At 32.1% G+C, this 19,616-nt stretch overlaps 5 protein-coding genes across 10 annotated transcripts in view; 3 read left to right on the top strand and 2 right to left on the bottom strand.

Moving 5' to 3' along the window:
- The window catches only part of LOC149958733 (sodium-coupled monocarboxylate transporter 1-like), a 51,925-nt gene that overhangs the window by 4,707 nt on the left and 27,602 nt on the right, over positions 1-19,616 (top strand). The window lies entirely within an intron of this gene.
- LOC149958734 (ADP-ribose glycohydrolase OARD1-like) lies at positions 574-1,344 on the top strand. Its single transcript, XM_090166102.1, has 3 exons — positions 574-681; positions 745-910; positions 975-1,344. Exons 1-3 carry the CDS (start codon positions 679-681, stop codon positions 1,247-1,249), a joined length of 444 nt encoding a protein of 147 aa, XP_090022228.1. The 5' UTR covers positions 574-678; the 3' UTR covers positions 1,250-1,344.
- Positions 1,340-6,176, bottom strand: ArfGAP3 (ADP-ribosylation factor GTPase activating protein 3). Of its 3 annotated transcripts, XR_016478560.1 has the most exons (9): positions 6,030-6,176; positions 5,567-5,758; positions 5,074-5,499; positions 4,438-4,589; positions 4,079-4,363; positions 3,759-4,008; positions 3,086-3,295; positions 2,364-2,431; positions 1,340-1,858 (listed from the first exon to the last, which is right to left on the bottom strand). XR_016478560.1 is itself a non-coding variant. In XM_090166101.1 (8 exons), the coding sequence occupies exons 1-8, from the start codon at positions 6,102-6,104 to the stop codon at positions 1,841-1,843; spliced, it is 1,599 nt and encodes a 532-aa protein (XP_090022227.1). In that variant the 5' UTR covers positions 6,105-6,176; the 3' UTR covers positions 1,341-1,840. The 3 variants fall into 3 exon arrangements, 2 of the variants coding, with proteins under 2 accessions (XP_090022227.1, XP_090022226.1); XM_090166101.1 differs by lacking the exon at positions 2,364-2,431 and having other exon boundaries at positions 1,341-1,858; positions 4,088-4,363; XM_090166100.1 differs by lacking the exon at positions 2,364-2,431 and having other exon boundaries at positions 1,342-1,858.
- LOC149958736 (iron-sulfur cluster assembly 2 homolog, mitochondrial) lies at positions 6,252-7,049 on the top strand. The gene has a single exon (XM_090166108.1). It carries the CDS (start codon positions 6,360-6,362, stop codon positions 6,813-6,815), a length of 456 nt encoding a protein of 151 aa, XP_090022234.1. The 5' UTR covers positions 6,252-6,359; the 3' UTR covers positions 6,816-7,049.
- Positions 7,080-19,390, bottom strand: LOC149958737 (anoctamin-5-like). Of its 4 annotated transcripts, none has more exons than XM_090166105.1 (27): positions 19,268-19,390; positions 18,081-18,212; positions 17,009-17,241; positions 16,783-16,941; positions 16,627-16,722; positions 16,420-16,467; positions 15,919-15,936; positions 15,645-15,793; positions 15,439-15,557; positions 15,314-15,369; positions 15,143-15,246; positions 14,938-15,072; positions 14,019-14,179; positions 13,565-13,647; positions 13,431-13,502; positions 12,892-12,969; positions 12,662-12,829; positions 12,485-12,586; positions 12,206-12,252; positions 11,831-11,885; positions 10,794-10,891; positions 10,437-10,573; positions 9,429-9,581; positions 9,312-9,364; positions 9,033-9,229; positions 8,573-8,678; positions 7,080-8,504 (listed from the first exon to the last, which is right to left on the bottom strand). In XM_090166105.1, exons 2-27 carry the CDS (start codon positions 18,166-18,168, stop codon positions 8,268-8,270), a joined length of 2,952 nt encoding a protein of 983 aa, XP_090022231.1. In that variant the 5' UTR covers positions 18,169-18,212; positions 19,268-19,390; the 3' UTR covers positions 7,080-8,267. The 4 variants fall into 4 exon arrangements, with proteins under 4 accessions (XP_090022231.1, XP_090022229.1, XP_090022230.1 ...); XM_090166103.1 differs by having other exon boundaries at positions 18,027-18,212; XM_090166104.1 differs by lacking the exon at positions 15,919-15,936 and having other exon boundaries at positions 18,027-18,212.

Below are 19,616 nucleotides of genomic sequence, written 5' to 3' on the forward strand. Positions count from 1 at the left end.
CTCAATGTTAAACGCTATAAGTCTCGTTAAAATTTAAATAGGCTTCGAGCTTAGAAAAGATAACGCCATCTACTTTAATACCTGTCAACTAAATGTGTGAAGAAATAGCAGACGACTTTTAAATATGAATTTTCTTTAACTGAAACGTTCAGCGGCGATACTTCTGACCAAATTTAAACTACCACGGCCAACTTTGATCACGCGCTGTTCGCGCTACTACGGCTCCCCCTATAAACTGTGTAGGAGTTCAGCGCCACGCTCGGTGGTTATATTGTCTTCAATGTAAAAACTATCCTAAAAATAATAATTCGCTAGGGGCGCTGACGTCATACACATCTTTTGCTCATAGGTTAACACAGAAACGTCAACGAATGAGATGGCCGCTGTAGCGCGAGAGATGCGCGAGAAATCAAAGTTGGCCGTGAAATACGCACGAAGCTTTATCACCCCGGCGTTTGAATTTCACCAGTTTCCCGCGCAAGTCTACGGAAATAGGGCTGGAAAATTTCTCGAATTAGGTTAGGTAGGCGATCCTAGGATTCGTGAAAAGTACCCTGTAAATAGGTATCGGCGTATTACAGTACGCGATTAGTATTCATCCGCGCTTTTTCTGTTACCAATAGTGATCTGTAAAAACCTTTAACAGCAAAAAATTGGTTTCTATATTACAGTTTAGAGATGGTAATTTGGGAAATTAAAATGGTCCCTTTAGGATAACATAACTAATAAAATTTATGAAATTAGGCTTATTCGGATAGATTTAAATTCAGAGAGGTTAAAGGAGACCTTTTTAAATGCCCAGAATCAAATTCAATAGCCCATTGCATAAGCGAGGATATCCGCATGGGCTTAGGCATTGCTGCCCTATTTAAGAAGAAATTTGGAGGAATAGACGAACTCAAGAAACAGGGTTAGTTATTGCTATATAAATTATATTGGCAAAAAAAAAAAATAACAAGGTTAGTCGTTAACAGGTAAAAAACCAGGGGAGGTTGCAGTTCTAAAAAGACAACAGCGATACGTATACTACTTAATCACCAAATCTAAGTACTGGCAAAAACCCACATATGCCGTGTTTGAGACTTCTTTGAATGCTTTGAAGAGACATTGCATTGCCCATAATGTAACTGAACTTAGTATGCCTCGTATCGGTTGTGGGTTAGATAAACTTGAATGGTCCAAAGTGTCAGACATCATCAATAGAGTTTTTGAAGATACTTCTGTTACAATTACTGTTTATTCTATTTAAATTGAATGATCTAAGTTGAATTAAAATAATTTCGTTTGTTACATATTTTAATGAATTTTTAAACTAATAAATTTTTTAAACAATTTATAATACAATATTGTTTAATGAGCCATCCATTAACCTACAATGCAGTGATATTGTTTTTTTTACAAATCAAAAAATTCCAACACCAGTGTAAATTTAAATTTATAAAATTGCACTAGTCCTAATTATGTATTTTTAAAAAGGAACATTGTCCACTGTTTACATCCGTCTCTTAAATTGAGTGATATCTATTATATACAGCGGGTAAAGTGATTTACATAATGTTTACTTAAAACGTTAACTGAAATCCAGCTCCAGTTACAATCTATTAAACCTTGCGAGAAATTTCTAAAAGCAAGTTTTTTAGTTTGCTCTGGAGCTATCACATTTGTCAAAACTTTAATTTACACATTTTTTAACGCAAATGGCTTGACTTGGATATAATAAAACTAAAATATATATAAAAAAAACATGATATCTCACATTATAATCCGTAATATCATAAAAATGGCATCTGATTTTATTTTATAATCATAACTTGCGATGTTGTTTTGTCCGCATTTTTTCTTAGTAACCATACCGGTCCTGTAAATTTAATAAATTTTGTTTTATTTCGATTCAAGTCTTAGCCAGGGGAGTTAACAATTAGGGTTTGACAGACAAAAGATTTTTTTGGAGTAAACTTCGATACAAAATCCGCCACCGTTTAAGTTTGATAAATTAATTTTAAAAGATAAATTGCTCAATAGAAAATCCACCACCGTGTGCTAATTGGTTTTAATAAAAACTAATCATTTTAAACTTAAAAACGCTAAAAAATTTGGCACTTCAACTAACTTGTAAGTCCGCAACCAAAGTATAGTAAAAAATAAGAGACAACACTTGTTACTAATGGGACATGTTAGTAGAAATATAATAAACAAATACATTGATAAAGCAGAATATTAGTTCTAATAATATTTTAACGAAATTTTTATAAAATTTTCAACTAATTTTCGGTTAATTGTGAAGCCAAGTTTTCAAGCTATTTCAGTGTATTTGATTATAAAGTTACACATTCTCAAAGGTTTTGAAACATGCGCCTTCTTACCCATAAATTTAGTTAACCAGGAAAGAGTAGTATAATTTCAGGGATTTTTTTAAAAAGCGTCATTTACGCTGTGAAGAGAGGTAGAAAAATTAAATCCGTCAGATGGAGTAAATGGCAATGTCATGCATTTTTTTAATTAATGAACAATATACGCAGGAAGGAATTTAGTACTAAATGTTGGTGGAAAGAAATTAGTAAAATTTTCCACACAAATGACTAAATTAGTACACGACTAGCTTCTCGATTAAATAAATGCGAAAAAATAAAGCTATAAATTTTTAAACTTAATTAAAATAGGTCAAATATTTACTAGTTATAAAACAACTATAAATAAAACTAACAAAATACTTAATTCTTTAAATACTGAACTATTGGTGACCACAAAATTAGCTAAACAATGTAGTTTATTTTTATGTTTAAATATTTTAAATAATCACAGAATGGAATTTATGACCAATTGCTTCAATACTGATAGTGGTACAATCATTGATCAGTTGATAGTTAAGCTAAAGGCAGTGGGTCACTGCCCAATTACCTTCAACCCGTGACATTTAATTGTTGCTTCAAAATAGCCAAACTAATAAATTAATTTTAATTTAAAAATTAAATATTTAAGCTACGATGAAATTTTGGCAAGCTTTAACTCTCTTAAGTAACTTATTAGTTTAAAACGCCGCAACTAGTAGTTCTCACATAGAAATTGGATCAAAATCGATGTTTACCTGTAGAGAGCTCATCATTCCATTAGCCAAGTTAGATAGACGTCCAGCGACTTTGCTGACGCCGTCTTTGACACCTTCCTTGATATCATATAAATTAGGGCTCTGGAAGTTAGATGAGGGTTGTTGACGTTGGGGTCCATCTCCGAAATAATCGGCGCTTGATATACTAGCTGAACCTTCAAATTTGGCCAGATTTGCTCTTCTTTCAAACTGAAATTCATTTTTAATGCACTATATTTAATGGATGTTTTTGGTGCATTTTAGTCTATTTTTTAAAGTTCTGCAGAATCATATCTGGAAATACGACTGGAAAAATGCCAGAATTTAATTGCTCAATTCTGCTTAGTGTTGTTAATTTTTTGACTTTTTTAAAAAAAAGTTTAAGGACAGATTGATTTAAATATCAATTAAAATAAATAATCTAAAGTAAACCGAAATTATATCTAAATCTCAATAAATTTTAGATTTTGATGACTTCGTATCAGGTGATTTAAAATCAATGATATTTTTATAAAAATCATTGATATTTCTGGACTCTTATAGATTTTTGATCAAATTTAAAGCTTGTTTTGATAAATTTTCTACGGATTAATGATTTTCAGACAAATTTTCTATGAGTGGGTGTGTGTTTTGTTCAAATTTGAACATTTTTTGAAATGAACATCATACTCACATCAAAATCTCTGCTGTTTCCAAAATATTGTTCTGATGATATGGATTTAGCATTTCCAAATTTTTTTTGAGCTTCATCTCCCGGTGACGCTGGAGTGTTTGCGCCTGATAATGGTTTACGGCTGCGTCCTGAACTCTCACTTTTCTCAATAGGCATTATTGTTTCTTGAAATGGTGTTTTTCTTTCAATCTTTTCTTCCCATGGATCTGATCTCGTATCAGATCTAGACATGAATGGGCTATCCCCATACCTATAAGCGAATTTTTTTATTATTGCCCTGCGAATTTTCAAAGCACCAAACAACAAGAATTGACCATTACGTTTCATACTTGGGAGCTCTAGTAGTGAATCCAACAAATTCAAAGTCATCTTCAAAATCACGGGCTCTACTACTCATGGAGTTGCTGGATTGTGGGTTTTCTTGGGTGATTGTTTTCATTTGCGAAGCCGCTGAATGGCTTGCGCCACTACTGCTACCCAATCCACTGAATCCCATTCCTAGACGCTCTAGCTGCTCGGCTTTCTTAGGGTCTGTTTGACGTAGTTTTTCCTCAGTCTTCTTTTGTTTCAAGCTTAAGTCTTGGTAGGCCAGACGTACTGATGCCCTGTAAAGTAGGTTTATTGGTTGGTCATTGTAAATTTCAACAATTCATTAAAAACGTGTTTAAGTTAATCTTACATCTGCTTTTCCTGATCTTCTTTTGATAGCTGAGGTTGTGATTCTTTAACGGCTAGTTCTTTAATCTGATCTGCTCTTTGGGCTTCCTTTTCAATCTCCCCAAAATTTGCATTTACTTTTTGGGCTCCTAGGCCACCTTTTCGAGCTCCCAACTAAAAAATTAATAGTTAACTTATGTTGATTGACCTCAAAAAGACAAATTTGTGATCTTTTGGTTAAACTGTTATTTGGTTTTAGTAAGAATTTGGACTAAATGAATTTTATAACTCTATGGTTGGCAATTGCTAGGACCAAGGATGTATTGAAGTTACTAAGAATATTTCAGCACAGCATTAACCCCTGGTACCATCCTTACAGCTTTTGTGGAGAAAGTTCATCCTCATTTAAGGGGCATTCAAAGTCATACCATATAGCAAACTTGAATGGGAAAGCAGACGAATTGAAGCTACAAAGGCTGCGAGGATGGGAATCAGAATCCTGTAGTCCAATATTCTTAGTAACTTCAATACATTCTTGCTAGGACTCATATTCAGATAATAAAAATTGAGTAAAGCATTATGTATTTAACAAATTTCTTTTAACACAGAGTGTAACAGCATTATTGGAAGTTAAGTAAAATTTATAAGGGAAACTTACTCCTTTTTTAGCAGCAGCGGGTTTACGTTGGCCAATTGTGGACTTTCTGCTTTGTTGAATTTTCTGGGCTTCTGTTGGTGACATACTTAGTGAAAGTTCCACATCAGGACCATGTTCCGTATTGTTAATTGTATTAGAGTTGTTATTAGGAATAAATAGTGCTGTGGAGCCATTTTGAAAAGAATCTTCATTGTTTGAAATAAATTTAGCCGACTGCGTAACCTCTGTGAAAAAATCAACTTCTTTAGCTTCGGGTGTGGCGTGACTCTCTGAATGACCGCTATCAAGATGTAGTTTGGTTCCATTTATTCTGTGAGCGGAAGTAGCCAAGTGGTGAAGCTTTTCGCGATATAACTGGGCCGCTCTGCTATTATATTTTTGTTGAGCATCTGTGGTTGTACATCCGTGTTGTTGGAAAAATGTTCTCTGAAGGGAAACACATAATAGATATGCATGTACAATTTATATATAGCCCATTTATATTTCAACTTACGGCATTTGCATTTCCTCCAACTTGCATGGCACGTAATTGTTGCCATGTCCAATTTGTATCCAACTGTGTTGATCTTACAAATGACAAATGTACCCCTAAAGATCTATGAACTGCGGAACAGTCCATACATATGAAAGCACCGTACGTAACGCTGGACCATGTTGGTAAATTTGCGCCACAATCGAAACATATCTGTATAAAATATAACCCACTTTAATATGTTGAATTTGAAATAAACCCCCAATTAACTGTATAAAATAATTATTGAAGGAAGTAGGTTAGCATTGTACACGTACAACTTCCAGTTAGCAGGAACTTCACTCCCCTCCCCCCATCATTACAAAATACAAACATATTTAAATCACACCAAGGGTTAGTGTTATTTGACCTTTAGACCAATTTAAATATAAAATTTTGGCTATAAAGGTATGAAATAATAATTATTAAAACTTAAATTAGTTACCTTGTTAGTAGGAATGGCTCTTAAACGCTTAAATATCGCTACAATATCGTTTTTATTAGGGGCTTCTTCCGTCATGCTGGCGTTTAAGTTTAGCTTGAGTGGTGGAAACGATGGAAACACTACGTAAGAACTTTTATTTTTATACACGTATAGCAGCGCCCCCTGTTTCAAAGAAATTTTACTGACGTAATTAAAATACGTCGTATGATTTCGTAATCGTAGTTGAATGTCAACAGTTCAACCCTGTGGTCAGTAAACCATGAAATTAAGTTTTTTGTTTTAAAATTATAATATTTCAGTTGAATAGCCTTAGAGTACTTGCTGTAAAAAATGGCGTTTTCACAAAATTTGGCTCGAACATTCACTCACAAATTAATTAAAAACTGTGGGCTACTGCCAATATCTTCACGTTACTGTGAATTTTACAGTACAGATGCTAAACCCCAAAGTAAGGTGCTAGCCGATGTAAAAATAAGTGATAGTTGTGTGCAACGTTTGAAAAAGGTTACCTCAAGTAGTCACATATTGCGAGTCTCAGTTGAAGGTGGTGGTTGTTCGGGATTCCAATATACATTTGATATTTCTGAACCCAAATATAATGAAGATGATAAAGTTTTTGAGAAAGATGGTGTGAAGGTTGTTATTGATGAAACGTCATTAGAATACCTTCAAGGATCGACTATAGACTATCACGAAGAACTTATCAGATCTGCATTTAGAATTGTTAATAATCCGAAAGCAGAGCATGGCTGTTCCTGTGGAGCATCATTTACAATTAAAATATAGTCTTTAATTCTATGCATACCATGCCTAATAGAAAATGTACAAATTTTTTTAGTTAAAATTTAAAAAATATATAAATACTCTGAAAAGTTATAGTAAAACGATTTATTTCCAAAAAACAAATATACAAGCAACAACATTTTTTCATCACCTTAAACCAATAATTATAACTAAAAATCTAGTCAAACGTATAATAGTTACTCTACAATTACTCGCGTTCCTAATATCTTTAAATATAGTAAGGCATTTTCTGTGTTTAGTGGCACGTTTTAAACAAGTTATTTGACGAAATGAGTAAAGATTTAAATATTTAAATGAAAAATTTGTTGGAAGTACAATGTACAATCAGTCAATTATAATGGTTTGTGGAATAAATTATTCAATTAAATTTCTTATTTAGTTACTGTACCTAATTGTTTTCTATTTATGTTGTACATTGTACTGCAACTTACAATAATTTTAACATAAATTATGAAATTTACATCCCAGTCTTAAGCCCAATCAAGATTTTGAATTTGAAATAAAAAACAATAATACTGGTTTTATAAACGTTTAGTAACCATATACCAAAAATATTTAAATTATTGTAACTTAATTTTTTAACAATTTCTTTAGTGTGCGTACGTTATTCCGTAAATAATTATTTTTAGATACTCTGTCAATTACCTTAACGTTATTTTTTAGTAAAATTTCATCTTTTAAGTCCCTTATCTAAAAATTTTATACCTAAATTACGTGTTTAGCTTAAGACTAAATATTTTGACTAGGTTTAACAGTGGAGGGCCCATTTCTGCACATGATACTTGTGTATATATAGAATATTTGAGCAAAAACGATATCTTTACACGATCATCGACTGCTTCATAGAAACTTTTAACCTCTATAGAAACCTTCTTCAGATTAAGAGTCTAGACTAGATTTCTTTAAACCCTATTACCGCGTCCCTAACAACGTAAAAAAAGTTTTAATTTCGATAATATGTAAATTTTAGCCCACATTATAAATACAAATTTTTGGGAGGAAGGTTAAAATTTACAAAGCAAGAATGCAATAGATAAATGCAAGAAATATATCACAAAGTTTGCAAAAGGCAGTAAAAATTTGAACAAATATAAACAATGATGTCAGATCTAAAACTTTTTTTTGACAGTGATAGAATGTCAAATTGAGTCACATTTTAACATATTTAAAGGGTCAGATACAGAAAAAAAATATTTGAAATACTAAAAATTATATTATTGGGATGATTGGGAAATATTATGACCTAATTATTACACATTTCACTTATTGTAAAACAAGTATGTGTATTCTAACCATTTAAAATTGAATGGAAGTTCTAAATTTTAAAAACCTATGATTTATCATCAATTAAAATATTCATGATAGGCAAAAGCAACGTGGAAGATATAAAAATTTGTATAAAGGTACCATGTACCTTAATTAAAAAAGCTAAGATCAGGATACTCTTTCACTAGACGCTCTAGTTCTATTAGAAAGCCTGCTCGTTTGCCGGGAAGCTAACAAGTTATTCCTTAAATCTAAGTAGGATGGGGCTTCTTTGGCTCTCCTTAACTCCTGCTCGATTATAATTTCGCTTATGAGGTAGTTTTCTTGCCGTATCTTTTCTTGGATTTTCTTAGGTACATCTGGTATAAGTTGTCGGATTATAGTAGTGGCTAAAGCTACTACATTCTGAAATTTCACAGTGGTTATATGGATTATATGTCATTGAAATGTTTTACAAGTTCATAAATACTAACCTCAAAAACAACCACAAATGCAAATTTAGCTGCTGTGATATGCCAGTACTCTTCAGTTGCGTCGTACTTATTACTATGCCATGGAGGATGTCGGTATCCATTATATCTGAGGTGTGAAAAAATAGAATTAACCAGAAGTATATAAAGTGTCTAAGAGAGAGAAGTATCTTTCTCCCTTTCTTGCTAATATAATAATTTATTATTCAAGTACCACCTATAGTCACTCGATGACTATAACACCCAAGTCATCAAGCCACTTTTAATACTATTAATTAATTAATCATTATATGCTTGAAACAAGTGCCTTTGCTTTGAGCCTGCGAAGGTACATGTTTCGCTTTTGTGCCCTAAATGGATACTCATCTCATAAGAAATATAATGCACTTCTGGTTATACTTCAAAATATATGAAATACTCCACTTATTACATTGTGGTGGCATGTGGGTTGAAGAATATTTACCTGCAAATTTCCGGATGAAACTCCAAATTTGTAACAGGATCGATTAATGGGCTTGGTTTTATTTCATCTGGATAATCACTGACATTGAAATACGCCAACGAATGGTTTAAGAAACCATCTAAAGATCCATCAGGTGATACTTTCATTCGATAGTAAATTCGTGGCACCACATTGGATGTGAAGGCAATTATGAGAGCCTAATTTTAATTATGAAGAAATGTTTACCAAACTAGGTGTAAATAGTTTAAGCAGCTTGATAAGTTACTAAAATCTACCTACATTTGTTAGGACTGCTAATTTTCCTATGGAATCTAAGATTCTATACCACACACCTAAAATAATGTACCTATATAAATTTACTACGTTTATGACATAAGCAATATCAATCAAGCTTACCTATATCCTTAACTCTTTGAGCTACTGGTCTTCTGATACTTGTAATTAATTTACGAGCGTCTAGTCTAATTTCTAAAGAGTTATTTAGCAGAGCGAATAATGGAGCTAGTGGAAAAGCTGCTACGAATATGGTTACAAAACCAAATTGCAAAACTACAAAATTAAAGTACAAATTTTAACTCATCTATTATAAATAACCAATTTGGTGATGATACGAGGTTGTTTATATATTAAAAACATAACACTATATAATGTAATATCATTACTTTTCATATTACCTTTAATGGGATATAAATTTTGAAATTGAAACACTCTCGTAACATCACTAACCATTCGGGTGGTTCAAAAAAATGCAAATATCGAAATGTTTTGGTGCACATGGATTTTCCTGTTCATTTTGATGAGAACATGACCCACAAAAAATTTTAAGTAAATTCATTAATATTTAGGACTGCCTCAACGAGGTAAAGTTTTACCACTATGAACTAACCCATTTATAAGCAAAAATCAGTTTTGTCACTCATTTACTTTACTTGAACGAAAAATTTAATATTTATTACTTATTTAAGTTTTTACAAGGTTTATTATAGAAATAAGTACCGGTACACCATAAAATATTTGGCAGAAAGCCCCACTAAACCAGGTCATAACTGCTGAAAATCACAAGTTAGGACCTGGTTTTGTGGGGATTTCTGCCAATTATTTTATTGTGTACCGGTACTTATTACTATAATAAACCCTGTGTAAACTTAAGTAAGTAATAAATAGTAAATATTTCGTTCAGTTAAAGTATTTGAGTGACATAATTATTTTTTGCTTATAAATGGGTTTGTTTATAATGGTAAAACTTAGGCAGTCCTAAATATTAATGAATTTACGTAAAATTTTTCCTGGGTCATTTTCCGACCAAAATGAACAAGAAAATCAATGTGCACCAAAACATTTCGATATTTGCATTTTTTTTTAAACACCCTACTAACCATAGTGGCGATGAACAAAAATACTAACTCATTTCTAAGTACTCAAAAAATAGACCAGTAGGACCCCAATCTACCAAATCCAGATCATCCTCATACCGTGATTTCGTCTCTTGACCATTTTTACGACGACTTACGCACTTGATGTTGTACAACCACCACAGCCACCTAGAAATCCATAACAAGAACTGTACTAGAAATACCCTATAAAAGGGAAAAAAACAGGGAGATAAAGGGGAGAAAGCGTCTTACAATACGTTACACATATAAAAAAATAGCAAGCATAACAAGATGATGTAAACCAACACCGAATAAAGCTACACTACTAAACAGGTTTTTAGAAAAAAAGCTAGGGCTGTTTGAGGGTTTCGTGTTTAGTAGAACTTACGGCATGACCATTTCCATTAATGCACTAAAGGCTTGTTTGCCAACCATAATTATGGCAAGTTGTATGGTTAGCTCGAATAGACACCCTGCGGTGCCACACTGAAAATATTTGTAATAGTTTCTTTAAAAACTGAACATTCGCATATTACAATGATAAGTTGAAGATGAGCACCATAAGTGTGACACTTCCTATTCTTCACATGCAAAAGCTTTACTGAGAGCTATTCACAAGACAGACTGCAATACGCGGCTTCGTCGCCATTTTGGGTTCGCTTGCTAACGCATCACACGTAGCCTTTGACAGCGCCTCGCTAGGGGGAGATTTTCTTCTTGTGATGACGTCACTTTGTTATTAGCTCTCAGTAAAATATTCCCCAAAGTGACAAACTTATGGAAAAATATTATAGACTTATGGAGCAACTTTTGGGACAATTATACGGTTGTTACATTATGGTAGACAATGGAGTAAAAAATTTACCTAATGAAAATATCAGGTTATTTTAACATCTATAGGATTAGGAGTAAATATTTTAGTGAGAAACTGGAGCTATTATATTTTAGGAACATTTTGACTCATAACATTCTGGGATGGCCTCCAATAATTTTGGTTGGTTGGCAAAATGAAAGTTTTATTGATTTTATTTGTGATTATAGAAAAACCACTCATGGAGTTTTTCCATTTTGGAAAATTTCACTAGAGTTAGTAAAACCAAGTCTTTTCCACTTAATCCAACTCTCTTTAAAATGCCAGGTAGCACAGTAGTGCTGTAATTCCTTTAAAATCCTATATTTTTAAAGCTATCCTTTAATATACTGTAAATCCTTGAAATGCCCTATAAGTTCGTATATCTATAAGTATGTTTCTAAAATACTTATTTAGCAACATAATTCGTGAGTGAAAACTATTGCTGGGCTTCCTGTAATGCTTCTGAGTATATTACAGGGGTACATGGGTGGGAATTTCAGTAATTACATATTTAAGTAGTTAATCTATTGGTAATGAGATACAGTTTCTATTTGTCAAAAATAAAAATTTACCTCTTCCTGTCTGAAACCCAGTATATGCTTTGAATCTCCAGGATGTCCTGCAAATCTACATAAAATAATGTTTATCAATATAGATACCATCGTTGTTCGATTATAAAGGTGTGCTAGTAATCAAATAATTTGAGTGTCAGACTCTCATTCATAAGATGTTTTTTTTTGGAACTGAGCGAGTACCCAAATTATTTGCCGGATTCCACTGAAATTTAGGACTTGAATGTGACTTGATTATATATTTGGACTCGCCTGGCTTGAATGAGTAATTGGAAAATTGGACACGACAACAAGCGAGTACAATTTTCCAACTCCAAAACCAAAAAAAAACAGAACTCACACACCTCTATCCTATTGCACAAAGACAAAACTTACTTCCCCTTGAAGAACGCTATATAAAAGATCGAAGAGTAGTAATTTACCTTAGAAAAAAATAATTACATTAATATAGATAGATCTTTTAAGGCGCTTTTAATGGGAAACACCAGCTTCTTTGGTTTCAGTGTTACAACCTTCTTATAAAGGTGATTTTGGTGATTAAACAAAAGACTTTAGGGAGATTGAAACATGGGAACCAGAAGATGGTAGTAGCCATTTCGAAAGTGCCACGAATGATCTATATTAAAAAATAATAATAAGAAAAAAGTGGCTTACAAATTGCAGCATGAACATCTTTAGAGTTAATCTGTTGTCATATTCTGTCTGTGTTCTTGGCATTTCTAATTCTGTAACATACGCTGCCACTTTGGCGTATAACTGCATATAAAATCATTTTAAAAAGATTGAACAATGTGGAAGTGTTTGAGATACAATTTCTAACTAATAATATACCATATTAAATAGCAAAATGCAAATTAAATTGATAAGAGCAGCTGTTGTCGAGACGATAGCTGCTGCTATTGGGGATTTTTCCTCATCATATCCTTGCAAATATAAGGCAGCTCTGACTGATATACGATATAGTATGACACCAAAAACTGATGCCACAGCTAATGTTACCTATTTAAAGCATTAATAAAAAATTTATTTAACTGCAAATTTTAATAAGAGTTTGAACTTACTAGTAGCAAAACGACAGACATAGAAAGAATAGTAAACGGCAATTTCTTTTTCCAAAATGGTACATGAGGCTCGTACATCTAAATAATGAAAAGCCATTAATGTTTGAGAACAACAAGTAGTTTTTGAATAGGGATGTGCAAAATATTTGGTTACACCAAATAATTCAATCAAATATCAAATAGTTAAATATTCAAAAGGGTACTAGAAAACATTTGCTTTACAAATAGTTTACAAAACTGATTGAATAAGTGGGTGATTTTTGTTGATTGTGGATTTTCAAGGTTGTTAAAAGAGAACGCTCAATTAGCTGTTGCACTTTTGAATTTCTTAGAAAAGTAAAACTAAAACTGTTAAATTAAACGTCAATTTTTTTCGCATTCGAAATACTATTTGCTATATGATCAGTTAACTAGCTCAGTTTTTTTAATACTATTTGATGTTTTAACTATTCAATTTGGTACATAGCTATGAAATAAATATTGGATATTCGATTTTATCCCAAAAATGGTATTTGCACACCTCTAATATTTTTAAATACCTGCGTTATAATATTTAACTTTCTCTGTCTTGCATTTGCTAATCTCGCCAAATATTCGGGTCTTGGATGTTCCTAATTAAAGAAATATTTTGTATAGTAAAAATAACCCAAGTCTATATGGTCACTGTATTTACTTCTGTGGCATCAAAGCCAGACAAATCCCAATGATAAGTAATTCTAGCCGAGTGTCTTTTCCACATTTCAAAAAATATAGAAGCTAAAGTGTGTATTTTAAATATTTATATTTAACATTTTCAATTATGTGTTTGAAGAAGTTTATAATATATCACTCCTGAGAGAAGTAAGCCTGCAAAAGTAAATGAAAAATTTACCTTTGCAGGCTTTAGGTACTTTTCAATTTGACCTAATATCCTGCCAAATTATGTCTGAAAATTGCCTGCTTTTATTACATCATCTAACGATGGAATAGTTTTAGAAAGCCACTATATAACGAATTAAACCGTGTACTATTATTTTTACACAATGAATTTAGAATATGAGTGAGAGCCAGTGAAGGTACATTTCATAATTCTTTGATAAGAGATATATTATATACTTTTGGTGTTGGTTTGATTGTGAGTTACTAACCCCATAGTGACATAAAAACTGAGAAAAATACTGTGGAAGGATTATCAAATATGGCAGTAACCCGGGCTGTAAGGCAGTTTTTACTGAGATTCCAATAATGACAATGATTGTCGCATAAAGGACACATGGTAATGTTTTTTCCCAGATTGCAAAATTCATCCCTATAAAATATAAAAATATTGAGGTTAAGACTGCGCCTGAAAACGTGTAGTGAGAACTTGTAAAAGTATTGACTATGCTTAATAAAGCTCCGTCTATTTGTCTACACAAAACGTCTTTAAATTAGGTAAATTAAATGATGGGTATATTAATAAATCTTTGGTAATTAGATTTGTCACATGCCACAAAGTGATATAAACCCTAAAAGTTGTGGATACAAAAAGCTTTTGATTTGTCTTAATGCGCTACGTTTTATATTATAGCATAATATTTCATTTGATGTCTAACCATCTATCATTTTGCTAATTGCATACCCTAACGTGTTAAATGATAATTTTTTTTGGACACAAATAATCCTACAAATTATAAAACCACTCTACCATGACATTATGCATTTTATTTTTGTGTGTATATAAATTATATAGACACAAGATATACAGTGAGCTGACTCTTTAATCTAGCTCACTGCATATTTAACTTGAAGGCATTGACTGGGGTAAAGTTTACTCTGGGCGAACTAAACCCCTGTATGTTAAAAAGCCAATGACACTTGGAAATAAAAAGATTTATTGGACCTCAGCCAAAAATAAAAGAGGGTTTAGTAACTATTTCAAGACTGATCTACTTGTTAAATTCACTTTACGGAATGGCTAGAAGCCAAAGACAGATTTCAATCTGTCAGTTTGATATTCTCCAGAGAGTTAACTGGAGATTTTTCCAATTGGCTTATTTCAAATTAAAACAATAGTTTTTTAAATACCCAATTCCTTCAGAATAGACTGTGAGGCAACCGTAGATGAAGCATCCAATGCCTACGATTGATGCTGGAATTAACATATAAGTGTAGAATCCCAGCCAAGCAAAATATAAGCCAATCTTTACACCAAAATATATTCTATAAAAATAATTCAATGAATTAATAATTTATTTCTTAATTTTAAATACCAAGAAACGGTTTAGGTCACCTAATTTCGTCTAAAGGCTGTTGTTGAAATATACATTTTACAGATGCCCAATTGTTCATTAGTTTGCTTCGCATATTTGTACTGTAAGCATCATTGTATGGACCCTGCAATGAAACGTAAATTTGTAGATTTAATTTATCATAAATTAAACTGAAATATGAATATATTTACATCATGAAGAGGGTACGCTGCTATATAAACTTCGTCAGTCATTAAGTTTTTTATACCTAAATTTAGTTTAGTTTCACCATTTTATAGTTAAATTTGCATATTTATTCTAATTAGTTTACACTTACCAAAAGCGTAAACATCCTTCTGGTCATTAGAAAATCTTTTACGTTTTAGTATGAAATCTACTATTTGAGATCGCTGTGCTTGTGTAAAATATTCGTCTCTATTCTTGGGAATGTCAAAACTAAAAGTAAATTTGTTTAAATTTTAAGATTCAAGAGGGGAGGAATGATTTTGAAATCCTTCATTTAATGATTAAAGTAACCCTTACAGATATTCTTTATCACGTGAAAAAGTAGAAGTGAAACGGCGTTCCATCTTTTTCTCTCTAACTTGACTTGGATGGAAAAATCCAGAAATTTTTTCAGCAATGTGATTGGCGTTTGCAGGGTAGAATTTTGAATAATCAAAATCGCTTAACTAAAAAAGTGAAATTGTAGAAAAATTGTCATAATATTATGGAAAACCTTATATAAAACGTGCTGCCCCCTTCCCCAAAAATTTTACAAAAACCACCACCAGTTCAAAAAGAAACGATCACAAACCATTACCTCCTCTTCCTCCTTTCGATTTATTGTAATTTAAAAATAAAAAAATAATCACATTTTAATATATTGTTAATTTATTTGTTTTCTTAAATAGTTTGGCAAAGAAATTATAGAACCAATAGGCAAAATTATAATTTGTCCGCTAGAATTAAAGATTGTAGAAAAAAAGTAGAAAAGTTAAAGAATTATTAGATAACTTCCCCAAAACCAAGAAATGTAAGAGTTCTACTGAGAATATAGTAATTGCAGTGTAGTACTTTTATAAAATAAAATAAATAGTTATAGTGACATCCAAGTAGACTGGCTGGTGGTTATAATTTTAATGTTTTATAAAACTAGGTACGTAAAAAAAAACTATACTACCATTTTTAGTAAAGTTTAAGTTTCTTTATGTAAATAACAAGTAAACAATGAAAGCAAGTGTGAAAGCAATAAATTGAAATATGTTAATAAGCAAAAATTAGTGCAGGAGAATAAAATATTAGTTTGGACTCTTACTTCGTTTGTAGGAACTTTTATACCTGCTTCGGCCAAACTCAAACCAATCTGGTTTAATTTAATAAAAAAAAGGGAAATTTCTGTTAGGGCACACATGAAATTGTTAGAATTTAATTAATGTGGGTAAAATTAAAAACTTTCAAATAAATTTATTTAAAAAGGTTTAAACATCAAGCAATTGGGGTAAATAAAAATTATCTGAAATACCTCTTTCATTGGCATTTTTAACTTCATAATATCCGCATAACGGCTCAAAATTTCCCACGGAGCATGTATTTTTACAAATATAAAGTCCGAATCTTCCTGTTTGAAAATTTTAATTTAGTTCATATTTTTCATTTGTTGAAATTAGTGGGTAATTACATTATCTGCTCTTTCTAATTGCAATCCTTCGTCCTCTAAATTGCACTCATAACAAAACCGTATTGATGCTTTTCTGGCCTCACTAGGGTCCTCCGATCTTCTGTAAACTAATACAAAATCTACCCTACGGATACCGTCATCCATAAACAGAGTTTTGTCCTAGCAAGTTAATTTGTTTATCAATATTTGTATGGTATTTATGATGTAGGATAGTCGTATGAATTACTTTTGGCAGGTCTCCGATATTTAATTCTACACCTTCCATTTCATCAACGGGTGTTAAAGTACTTTCACGCGAATTAATAGCTGATCTATCGTTCGTTATTTTAACCTCTGGTGGTTCGAAACCCTCATTTTCACTACCCTTGCGTTCTTTTCTCGTGGATGATTTTGAATTTAACGGACCAAGTTGTACTGATTCAATATCTTCCATACTATAGTACACAGATGGTGCTGAAACTTCATTTAAAAATACTTTTAGGGGTTGAATACATTCGAAGGGCAACAAAAGTTGGTGGAAAAGGGAAACTGTGACAGAATATAGTTCAAAGAGAACGAGCGCAGACATCGTACTGGTGTGCTACGCCAAAGCTCGGTTTCAACGTCGCAGTGCAGTTAGAGCAGATTCTGCCAAGTAATTTTCCCCATGCCACGTTAGTTGCCCTTAATCTAATTTATTTAGTTAAATTACAAACTAATGCTAATAATTTAAACATGCAAGATAAAATAGGATACAATCGTAAAAAGGTTGATAAGATATTTCACAGTTTATGGAATATGACATTTATTATATTACATTTTTGGTGGCCCAAGTGGAGAGGGGTTTTGTTAATTGGAGAGGGAAATTTAAAACTTTGGCACTATGTTTTGGAATAAGTGTTATGAAAATTCTTGGGCGCCCAATTCCAATAATTTAAACCCATTCAGAGGAAACATTTATGGGTATTAAAGATATTAGTAACTTATACATTTCATATTATTAGGGTCCAGGGAGTTTCTAATGTTAAAACAATGTAATTAGAAATATTAATCCAGACATTTAGGGTTATAGTGGGAAATCGTATAAATTCAAATCTACATACCATTAGCAAATGACCCTAATCAAATCTTATTAAAAAAATCCATGCTTAAAACTGATGAATAAGCAAAACACAAAATTTCTAAAGTTAGGAAGAACTAGAGACATACAAAGGTAATTGCATTTCATTCTGGGATTGAAAATACCATTTGTATCTAGCTCTTACCTAGAGACACTAAGCTGGACCTAGTGTTTTGCCGTTGTAGGGTTGGCAGCTTACCCAACGGGTTCTCTCTTATGTTATCACTGGTGCTTCTGCTGCGACGCAGCCCCTTTGATGTGTTCAAATCATTAATATCTCCATCCATAATGAGATTGGTATTAAGTACGTCCGGGCCCAAATATTTGGTCTCTAAGGAAATAGAAAAGCTTTTACTACTCACGTAACAAGGTTTTTCCTCTTGCATTATACCTCATTATTAAAACAGGTTTAGCAATTTTTCGGGTGGTTAAGTATTAATATTACAGTGGGGTTAATGTTTATCACAAAATTGTAGCATCAGAGCTAAAGATGTCAAAAGGCAAGGGTGTATCCAGGATTTTATTTCAGGGGGGGTTTTGAGGAAAAATTTCAAGGGGGCGGTGCTGACGAAGTTTCACTGAATTTTATTAGGCACTCCTCCCCCCAGTCATCAGCATTGGGGGGGGGGGGGTTTGAACCCCCAAACCCCCCCCCTTAAATACACCCTTGTCAAAAGGCAGATTCGACTATATAGTTGACTTTCTACGAACTGCTAGTTGAGTTTAACTTGCCTCATTTTTATCTGATAACTGGTTTGTTAATTAGTTTAATACCAGTATGCAAACCCTGACTTCAGATTAAGAGGAAGTGTTAGTGCGTAAACATAAAATGGCTTTACTTTCAAGATACTATTGAGTATATTTAACGAGTCAATAGTTCAAAAAGTAAATAGATATGTCTATACAGTCTATTTATTTTTGATTGTTCAAACTAAAATAATTAAAAATTTTGAAAACCTTATGTATAACATTTATTTATTTTAAATATACCCGTTTTTGCACCAGGTTGAACTACTTTAAGAGTAGTTTTAGGAGTATATATTTGTGAAATTTTGTTACTGTAATGATACATGATACTGAAATATTTTTAAAATGCTGGCCAATTAATTGAAATTGAGCTTTACATAAGATTTTTACTTTTATACTACTATAATTAAATCAATAAACGTTTATTATTATCTTAAAATTCAACTATTTAACTGATTGATTTAAGATTTATGTTTCAGCTTTCAAATTGGATACCGGTACGAAACATACATTTTTTAAATACTTAATACCGGTTTTAATAAATTTACCATTTTACATTGAAATATAATTAAGTGGTCTATTGTATAGATATAGGCCTGTCTTGAAATAACTGAAATAGAAGGCTTTAACTATTTTTACCTTATTTATGGCTCCAGGGTTGGTTTAGAATTTCCCACCATATATTACGTGTAATTAACTAAATTTAAATTTTAAATAATAATAATTTACTTGGCTAATTGCTAAACCCCTCCATTCTGACCTATATCATTTCTCTATTTAGATTTTTAGGATTTTTAGCAGGCTTATTCTACCACTCCAGTAGTTTATCCTTGGGATTTTCCCAATATTCAACCAATGGCTAGAGAAATATAAAAGGGAGCAGGTGCAGCTTTGGTGGTTTTCAGACTACAGTTAGCCGGAAGAATTACACGCTTTTGGCAAACTTTGTATGCTATCATAAGAATGCTATGCCAATTATGCATTACCT

The sequence above is a fragment of the Leiobunum rupestre genome, chromosome 2, assembly GCF_980474605.1.
Source record: "Leiobunum rupestre chromosome 2, qqLeiRupe1.1.hap1, whole genome shotgun sequence".
Classification (NCBI taxonomy): Eukaryota; Metazoa; Arthropoda; class Arachnida; order Opiliones; family Sclerosomatidae; genus Leiobunum; species Leiobunum rupestre.

Excerpts from the sequence above, each read along its gene's own strand:
- LOC149958736 (XM_090166108.1), top strand. The coding sequence starts at position 6,360 with ATGGCGTTTTCACAAAATTTGGCTCGAACATTCACTCACAAATTAATT.
- LOC149958737 (XM_090166103.1), bottom strand. The coding sequence starts at position 18,168 with ATGGATGGAGATATTAATGATTTGAACACATCAAAGGGGCTGCGTCGC. Across the intron at positions 14,180-14,937 it reads GTCTATTCTGAAGGAATTGG|GGATGAATTTTGCAATCTGG; the intron begins GTATTTAAAAAA and ends TATATTTTATAG. Across the intron at positions 11,886-12,205 it reads ATAGCGTTCTTCAAGGGGAA|ATTTGCAGGACATCCTGGAG; the intron begins GTAAGTTTTGTC and ends TATTTTATGTAG.
- LOC149958734 (XM_090166102.1), top strand. Across the intron at positions 911-974 it reads AGACGAACTCAAGAAACAGG|GTAAAAAACCAGGGGAGGTT; the intron begins GTTAGTTATTGC and ends AGTCGTTAACAG.
- ArfGAP3 (XM_090166100.1), bottom strand. The coding sequence starts at position 6,104 with ATGACGGAAGAAGCCCCTAATAAAAACGATATTGTAGCGATATTTAAG. Across the intron at positions 4,364-4,437 it reads GAAGATCAGGAAAAGCAGAT|GGCATCAGTACGTCTGGCCT; the intron begins GTAAGATTAACT and ends CCTACTTTACAG. Across the intron at positions 4,009-4,078 it reads AGAGCTCCCAAGTATGAAAC|GTATGGGGATAGCCCATTCA; the intron begins GTAATGGTCAAT and ends ATTCGCTTATAG.